Genomic DNA, 9,574 nt, shown 5'->3' with positions numbered 1-9,574 from the left:
TCGATCATTCGATTTCATCCTTGACACTACAGAAAAGGGGCTAAAAGTGTTAAAAACCGGAATTTTCCTTTAAGTTAGAGGAGAGGTTTAAAGGTTGTTTTGATGAGGCCTCACTAGCCTGAAAGGTTGATTCACCATATTGATTTCAGTGTGATAAAAATGCTCTTTATGTTGTAGTTAGTTGAATGTCTGGTGAAACCCAGACCGTGGAATAAGCTGCTGTTAGACTGTAGACAGACAACTGACTTTAACACATGCATATCTGCAGACTCTGCTGTACAGCATATGTACATAAAATGTGTTAGCCGCTCTTTCTGAAAGATACTCTCCGTAAAATGAATTTATCTCCTTTAAAACTGATCTGGTCGTTGCTATTCTGGCATGGGACTCCATAAAAATGGTGATAAATCATCACAAACTGGGAAAACTTTACATTGGACCTCAAGCAACTTGGACTCTGTGCTTCTCCACCTTTTAAATGAAATAAAGGTTCACTCAGTTAGCACTTTGCTGCTAATATGACCCCTCTGGTTCTCTCTCTGGTTTTAGAAGTAGCTCAACACAAAGAATGTCACAGTTGGAGGATGCTGATGAAGGTTCTCAGTCATCCAGGTCATAGTCATTCCGTAAAAATTCAAAAAATATCCACTGGACTTGGTTTTCAAGATTTGAAGACGTTTCGCCACCTCTCCAGGAAGCTTCCTCAATTCTCAATGAATGAGAAAGCTTCCTGGAGAGGTGGCGAAACGTCTTCAATATTTTTTTAATTTTTACGGAACAGTTGGAGGATGTGTTTGGAATCTAATGGCAACTTGTTGCAGAGTTTCAATGTATATCAGTAAGGAAAAATGAGCTCAGAGCAACAAACTGAACTACATCAGACATCCCAAGTCTCCCTGATATAGATAGTTGTTCACAGATGCCCGCAAGTCCGATAAATTATCCCGTATTTTAGACTATGCAAGGTGGTGTTTGTTTAATGCGAGTGAGAGTGTGCAGGCACTGCAATAATCTGTGCAGTACTTTGATTTTGCAGGCACAACAAGAGAGAGCGGGTTTGTGGAACATGTGCGTATCTGTTCAAAGTGATGCTCTGTTAAACGAGCGTTCCAGGCGACTGGTTGTCAGTGATTGGATTAGTCAGAAAAATAAGCCAAAAAGTTTCGGTTTACTCCCTGACAGTCACCTAGTTACCACTCAAAGCTTTGCATCCTGTGAAATAGGTTGAATCCTCCAATAAAAAAACGAAAATATAAGAATCATTTTACAGCAGAATATACTAAAGTAAGCATATTGGAACTTTGGATGTTTGCTACACGCTACAGTGAAAGAAAAACTTGGACAGCTGCAGACTCTAATACTCTAAGGCTACGTTCACACTGCAGGCCTTAATGCTCAATTCCGATTTTTTAGTGAAATCGGATTTTTTTTGCATGTCCGTTCACACTTCCAAGTATATGTGACTTGTATGTGATCTACTGTGTGAACTGAAAAGCGTTCAACGCGATGACGTCACATGTAGCAAGCGTCCTCAGTGTTTGCGGAAGTAAACATGACTCGTAATACCGCAGCGTATATTGCGTTCTTTAAGTTCTTCTCCAACAGGAGCAGGCACATTACGAACAAAATCTTTTTAAGAAGATCAAAAAGAAAGAGAGCCAGGTTCCGGTAAGACCCTTCGAGTTTGATCTGAATCGAGCTATCTTTCCAAATATGAATTAAGTCAGCAACCTCACTTTCTCTCCATTGACTGCTCTCTGTGTTATCTTCCGCCATGGTTGTTAGTTTTTCCCGCCTCCGCTTAGTAGGACGCAGATTAGTAACGTTTAGTAACATTTGTCAAGTATCAATGACGTGTAGGTCGGATGAATGCGACCTGGCCGTACAGACACAGGTCGCATTTGAAAAGATCAGATACGTATCGGATTCAGGACCACATATCCAAGTGGCCTGGGTCGCATTTGAAAAAATCCGATCTGTGTCGTTCAGACTGTCATAAAAAGATCAGATACAGGTCACATATGGGCAAAAAAATCGGAATTGGGTCACTTTAGGGTGCAGTGTGAACGTAGCCTAAATTTCTTATGAATGCATTAAACACAGGTGTGGCCTTGGCAGAGCAGGTTTTGAATCCTCGATGCGCATGCACTTTTTTCCTTCCACTCAACTTTCTTTTACTTTGCTATTATAAAGCACAATGCAAAACAGCAAGCATCTTCAGCATGAGCCTTAAGATCCTTCACTTCTGAATGTATATGTCAAGTTAGCAGAAGTTTTCCTAATAATTATGTAGCATAAAATAACACTTCTATCTCCTTTTATAGCCTTATCTTTAATAGTCATATTGTAGCTTTTAGACTTACCTTTGGTTCTCTTCTTCACAGTCTTCTCAAAGCTCTGTTTATCTCTGATCTGCAGTTTTTCCTTCCACTTAACTTTTATCTCAACATGCTTAGATACAGCTCTGGATTGCTAGCCTTTTTATCATTGAGCTGTTGTTGCGGAAGGTGCCACTGACCCTCCGCCGGACAAATGTCAAGTCAGATTCATGTGTTGAAATCGAGTTACTGAGATAAATTAACCTTCCAATAACGTCCCACTTTATTTAGATGCACCTGTAAATCTTTTCATGTGCTTTGGAAAACTCACGGAGGGTTTGAAGTTGTCTTGTTAAGTCGATGAAATCTAACCTTGTGGATTCATTCCTCCCTTCCAGCCCCAGCTGTTAGTTAGCAGTCTCCAGGCAGGCTTAGGGCAAAACTTCAGAGCGTTTTAGAGCCAGGGAGCACAGAGGGTATGGATGAGGAGGTACTAGTGAGATAAACAGAGCTGTGAGATAAACAGGAGGGGACACAGAGGGTGGGCAGGCATGAGGAAGTCAGCTGTCAGTGTGGGGTCAGGAGCTGGAATGCCAGAGCAGAGAGGAGATACAAGGAGGGGACACTTTGACCCAATGTACCGAGCAGAGTAAACATGCACTTTTAAAGCTGGGCATTTTAAATGGCAGTTATAATCTGGATGCAGAAAAAAGAAGATTCTGATAATAGATATGCAACTATGCTGTTTGAAAATCACCCATCCAGTCAACTGACTAACATGCTTCTCTCTGAACTCCTGCCTGAGGCCCCCACCACCACCTTAGTCATTTGAGTCACTCACTGTTCATGAAACAGAAAAAAAAACAAGCCCAAAGAAAGTAAGAAACCGAGCCCTTCATCATGTGTTTTAGTCTTATGCCCACAAAACAGAAAAAAAAAATATCTTTGTTTACAAAGATAAAAACTGACTCTCCAGTTGGGCTGTTTCCATGGCCAGGGTAGTGACTCTTTACTCGCCATATGCCATGAATAAAACTCAGAGTCATCCTCCTCAGGGTGTGTTTTCCTGACGGATTTGAATGTGGCGGATCGGTCAGCCTCGCAGCATGTGAAAGTGTTGTGTCATTTCCCTGCACCATCTGGGCTGCAGTCACGAGCCTGCTCTCACCAGGAACCAACAACTAGAAGATGATTGTCTCAGGATTTATTTTTAATTTAGAAACTAGTAGGGAAACGGCGTAATGACAGCCTCGCTTACAGATTCTGCAAAAATCAAACAATGGAAAGTTTGCGTAGGAGGTTAATGCAACATTCAGTGTTTTGCAGAAGTATTTAGAAAGTTTAACTTTGCCACAGTTGGCCACATTTTAACTAGAAACTTTTTTGTATGCTGGTGGGATTCTATGTTTTAGGCCAAAATACAGCAGCACAGAGCTGTGAAGTGGAAGAAAAAACACCCATGGTTATAAAAACATCACTTTTTTTTAGACTTTATTTCCACAGTTGGCTTTTTTCTTCCTTATCTGTTAGGGAAATCCTGATATAATAGGGATATCTAAATTAGCCCGATCTCTGATAAATCTCTGTTTCCAGCATTTCTATCCTGCACTCAGAGGCGACGTGACCTGCTAACAGAGTAGCAGATGAATTGGGGCGATGTCAGCAGCGTGGCTGTACATTTGGGTAAAGTCCAAAAAAAAAAAGTTGCAGCTGAGGGAAAAACTTGTCATGCATAAGCATTGATAAGAGAAACAGACCCATGTTTAATCTCTAGGAGCTGTAAAGAACCCAAGGTCAGGTAGAAAACTCTGCAGACTGGACAAATATCAGCCATAGTGTCCAAAAATCAATCCTTTGTGGAAGAGACCACCCTGATAAGGAAGTTCTGTTTACTACAAACCATGCAGAGGATGCAGCAAAGGTAGAACAAGTTGCTTCATACGTATTTGTGAAGCATCCCTCTTCCTCCACTTCACAACTGCTCAGTATTTTGTGCCGCTCAGTCGCATAAAATCCCCCTTAAAATACGCTGAACTTTGTGGTTTATGCAAGACTTTGAAATAAGATTAGTTGAAGAACGAGGGACTGGTTTTAGCTCTTCTGAAATAACCTCCAACATCACATAACATTTCATGGCATATAGCTGTTTTAATGCTGTCTGCACCCTCGCCGTGTTGATGAAACAGGTTGCTGTCAGAGATTGCTCCATTTTTTTAGGAAACATCGCCATGCAGTTTCATGCTGTTAGTTCGACAGTCATCTCTGCTTGATGCGCAGGGCATCAAGTCAGCTTCCTCTCATCCACCTTCGATGGAATTTGGTTTTGAACTTAGAAATGTGGCTAACTGTTTTAGTGTGTACGTGTGCAATCTTGTGATCATTGTAATCTAACATGTTGTTTATTCTGTTGTCCTGCATGCTTGCCAGTGGATTATAAAGGTGGGAATGGCTATATAATTTCACCCTGCTCCTCTGTAAATAGTCGAACGGTTCTTGCCAGTAATGCAATAGGTGACCAGTGTAAGAGTAAGAAGCCTCTATCTGCTGCCAAAGCCTGCATACCGCAGATCCTGCCCTCTAAGTTCAAGCCTAAGCTGCTGCCACCCAGTGGTGACAGTCAGGACAGCAGGACTGATGCTGTCAGGCAGCCTAAGGCCCACAGCTGTGAGGAGATCTACACAGGGTGCTGTAATGAAGCAGAGGAAGAGGAGGGCGCTCAACTATCAGACTGTGGTGCTGAGTGCAGGGATGGCCTCAGAGGTGTCTCCCCTGCCATCCGGAGGAGCGCATCTGAGTTCTCCAGCCTGTACAGGTCCATGCATCACATCCAGAGGCCCAGCTCTGTCGGCTGCAGCCCCCAAGGCAGCGTCCGCAGTCTGACCTCTCTGTTTGAGAAGGCGAAGGGTGACGGCGAGAGGTCGGAGGCGGTGGACGGCGGGAACGTTCGACGGGACAACGTGTCGTCTCGGGTCAGTGAGTTCGAAATGATTATTCAGCGGTCCAGCTCTGCTCCCAGCCGCTCTTCCTCCCTGCCCACCCTGCACTCCAGCCAAAACCACAGCCCCAGCCACAGCCCCTCCCCTCCCTGCATGGCGTCTGCAGTCTCAGCCGAGGCCCTTCTGGTGGCTAACGCCACAAAGACGGATGTTTGCTCTCTGGTGGAGGCAGAGGGCCACGACTTAAGAACCTCATCAGCGGGGAACTGTACAGTGGATAAAGCTGCCTCCCCCTCAGGGGACGGACATGACGACAGGACTGAGTCCCCCTGTAACACTGAGGCTGAAGTAGAGCAGATCTTTAATAAAAATCCACAAGAATGTTTCCACCAAAGTGCCAGTGAATCAAAAACTCCGCCTGCATCCCCTCACCAGCAGAACCATCTGCAGCACCATCACCACCACCTCCTGCACCACTTAAACCATCAACTGCTTCTCAAGCCCAGTAAATGCAAAGGCTCCTGCCCAGCCTCCTACACCCGCTTCACCACTATCCTCCGTCACGAGAGGCAGCAGGCCACGGTTCAGCAGGAGAAGCCGGCAGCTGCAGAGAAGAAGGCCATGCTGCCCGGTAACCTCTTCCTCATGGTCCCAGCCCCCTTCAGACTACGGAAGAACCTACAGTCTCACCAAACCCGAAGGACACTGTTAGCCACCAAGGTGACGGCCGGCCCCCAGAAGCCCCCCAGCCTGTCGCCGGAACCCAGACCCTTCATCCCCCTGCGGCTCTCCTCCCTGGAGGTCCTGGAGAAGCTGAGTAACGAGGAGGGCGGCGGGACGGAGCAGCTGAGTAACGGGCAGGTCTTTGACGCCAACGGGAACCTACTGCAGCCGCTGGCAGCTCACCACAGAGGTTGCTAACTCCATCCCTTTCACTGCTGTCACCCTCTCCCTCTGTGGTCTCTCATTGATCTTCACCTCGTGTCCCTTTTTTCTCCACAAAGCAACGCCACCGTCCTCCATTTCTAGTCTGTGTGGTGTGTTTAAGTGACAGGGAATAGTCCATCTCATTCTGAGTGTGCTGTTTGGAGCTCTTCCATTTTCACTGTGAATGAGTTCACTCATCCAAACACCTCACTGACTTTAGGAGGTTCAGGAAGCCTTTGGTAATGTATATATACCCTCTGGACCTCAGAATAGAGTTGTATGCATGAGGCTGCGAAAGCATTACATCGATACAAGTTGTAGTTTGTATTTTATTACATTCCCAAGATGATGTAATGTTGAAGCCATACATTTTGGTACATTTCTCACAAATGCCTGGCTATAATTGATAAACAATTCCCCGAGGTTCATCTGAAAAGTAAAAGCCAAACATTCAGTTAAATAGTGAATATAAAAAGTCTGCACAAGCTGCTGGGATGCCCTTTTCTTCAACTATGACTCAGACTCAAAAATGAATAATGAAACACAGTTGCACCACTGGGGAAGTGGCGGATTGGCGGACTACACCTACTAGCATTCAAAGTGACTGTAACTGACCTGAAATAAAAGCTCTTAGCTTTCCTCAGAGGAACACATTTATCATTCAGGAGAAGGGCCTGAAAGAATGACCGTGCATTTAGAAATACCATGAAGCAAATTGACGAGTCATCATCAAGTGGAGAAATAATGGTTACCAGGACCTGGAGTTCCCTTTCAAAATAAAACACATTTTTAAATGCAGAGCTGGTATTTTGTATAAATACCTGCAGTTTTTATAGAAAATACCAGCTTTGCATTTACAAATTTGGTATCCATATTAGCCCTATGTGTGGACAAGTTAGTTGAAAAAAAAAATTTTCAGCGTGCCTTCTGCAAAAATCACAAGTACATCACTAAAACAGCACAATGCCCACAATAAAGCACGGCGGTGGCAGCATCATGCTTTTTAAGCTTATGTATGGGCCTTAGTCAAGGTATGAATTGGGACTGAAACAATTGAAATAATCATTAACTTATTTAGTGATCAATTAATTGTTACCTGGAGTATAGAGACTGTGAAACCTTTAGTTAGAGCAGTAGTTATATAAAAATTGTAAAAAAAAAAATATGCAAACATATTTCTTTTAAGATTTTGTCTGTCAATTTGCTCTATTGAGGAACTTAAGTGGAAAAGTTTTACTATTACCTGGTTTATTTGAGTAAAAACCTTCTTTAAGGAACCTTTGGTTGTCTGATTATTAATTAATTAATCTAAAAAATAATAGACAGATTAATCGATTTGCTAAATAATCATTAGTTGCAGCCCTAGTATGAACAGACACACGTTACAGTCTATGTTGGTTAACACAACAGAACTTAAAGCAGGTAAAATAACGGCTTCTTTCCTGCACGTCCAGCCTGGAATTAGTTTAAATGAGCGACGCTCAGGAGATTCCAGCACAATTTGACTGATTTGATTGGATGTTGCAGAGAAGATCGGGGCAAATATTGCCAAGTCAAAATATGCCTTATTGATAAACTTAAACTAAAGACTGATTGCTGTGTTCAATTCCAAATGCATTCGTTTAAGGGTGTGCAGCCATGTTTTATTGTAACTATGCCACTCCAAATGATGAAAAAAATGACAATTTTTACATCTATGCATAACAGCAGAAATCTGCAGACTTTTTATACCCTCTACAACATCACATACGATGCATCTTCTCTTGTTTTTTCTTTCATGGGTTTTCTCTGTTGGTCATCCATCTCTGCTTCCCAAACAGATGAGATATTTTCTGTTTGGACATCAGTGGATGTTTAATGTGCTCCTTGGTTGGATTCAGTGAAACATCTATGATGTCACAGGGACAAATGAATCAAATGAATGGAAACCTTTATAAAATTTCAGATGCTGGTTGGTCCGTCACCATCAAAACTCCCATGATGCAATGTTGATTTTTCATTTTTTTTTTACTGCAGGTTATACTACGTTTTGTATTTTTTCTTAATTTTGCATTTCCATTCTCATGTGCATGCAGATACCTACCTGTTTGTTTTGGAGTGTTCTTTATGTTTTTTGTCATTCAATTTATGCATGCTTATGATTGTATTTCTTTTAATTCAGTTGACTGGAATTGCAGAGTTGAGAGCAATATCACACCTTTGGTTTAAAAGTGTTTATTCACCATAAAGTTGGCAGTAAAATAATTTTGTTATTTCTCTCAGACTCCTCCCCAGCACCCGGGGAAAACCAGGATGAAGTGTTGAGGAAGCGTCATGGAGACAAAGAGGTAATTTATCTAGATGTCCAAAAACTAATTTCGGAATTTAACCTCTGTCCAGATGAGGCGGCGGAATCTTTCATGCAGAGGAACTTCATACGTTTGTCTGGTTTCCTGACAGAAAATCCTGGAGGAGCAGCGGCGGCTGAAGCGGGAACAGGAAGAGGCCGACATCGCGGCCAGGAGACACACGGGCATCGTTCCAACGCACCACCAGTTCATCACCAACGAGCGCTTCGGAGACCTGCTCAACATCACAGATAACGCCGAAAAGAGGAAATCAGGCATCGAGGTAACAGGCAGGGCCGAAATCTTATCGCCTCTGTAGGCAGGAAGGGAGAAGGAAAGGAGAGATGAGGGACTCTAAACTCAAAAAAAGTTACCTTTAACATTAAATATGTAGTATTTACATTAATACATCATTAAAGCATTTTTGGAAATAATTGATTTTAGCAAATATTTTCAACAAGAAGGAATGTAACTGATGCACTTTTTAAATCTAAAGTAAACCTTTAATTTTACTCGGATTTATCTTATTTGCTGCAGAATAAAAGTGACACAGAGGAAACATTATTGAAAGTAAAGAGCATACCATTTAAGCAGAATTACTGTAAATGTATAATTACAAATATATATATATATATATATATATATAATCTACAGTTCAAAAGTTTGGTGTCACATTGAAATGTCCTTATTTTTTTGAAGGAGAACCACTGTACTGTTCAATGAAGATAACTTTAAACTAGTCTGAACTTCAATCAGAGGACAGCACAAACAGGCTCTAACCAGAGTAGAAAAAGAAGTGGGAGGCCGCGTTGCACAACTGAGCAAGAAGATAAATACATTATAGTCTCTAGTTTGAGAAACAGACGCCTCACAGGTCCCCAACTTGCATCTTCATTAAATAGTACCGGCAGTAGCCTGTTTGTGCTGTCCTCTGAAGGGAGCAGTAAACACCGTTGTAGGAAATCTTCAATTTCTTACCAATTTTTCACATGGAATCGCCTTCATTTCTAAGAACAAGAATAGACTGTCGAGTTTCAGTTTAAAGTTCTCTTTTTCTGGCCATTTT

The 9,574-nt window shown here is 42.4% G+C and overlaps 1 protein-coding gene across 1 annotated transcript in view; it reads left to right on the top strand.

The window, feature by feature from the left end:
- LOC107088489 (sorbin and SH3 domain-containing protein 1-like) overlaps window positions 1-9,574 on the top strand; it is a 73,127-nt gene that overhangs the window by 53,960 nt on the left and 9,593 nt on the right. The window contains exons 17-19 of the mRNA XM_015380700.1: window positions 4,746-6,167; window positions 8,444-8,508; window positions 8,621-8,791. Of these exons, the coding sequence (XP_015236186.1) occupies window positions 4,746-6,167; window positions 8,444-8,508; window positions 8,621-8,791 (1,658 nt within the window). The remainder of the gene's footprint in view (window positions 1-4,745; window positions 6,168-8,443; window positions 8,509-8,620; window positions 8,792-9,574) is intronic.

This window comes from Cyprinodon variegatus, unplaced genomic scaffold, assembly GCF_000732505.1.
Source record: "Cyprinodon variegatus isolate N-32 unplaced genomic scaffold, C_variegatus-1.0 Scaffold11, whole genome shotgun sequence".
In the NCBI taxonomy this organism is placed as follows: domain Eukaryota; kingdom Metazoa; phylum Chordata; class Actinopteri; order Cyprinodontiformes; family Cyprinodontidae; genus Cyprinodon; species Cyprinodon variegatus.
The sequence above is the reverse complement of the archived record's forward strand: the minus strand, read 5'-3'. Positions and strand labels throughout refer to the sequence as shown.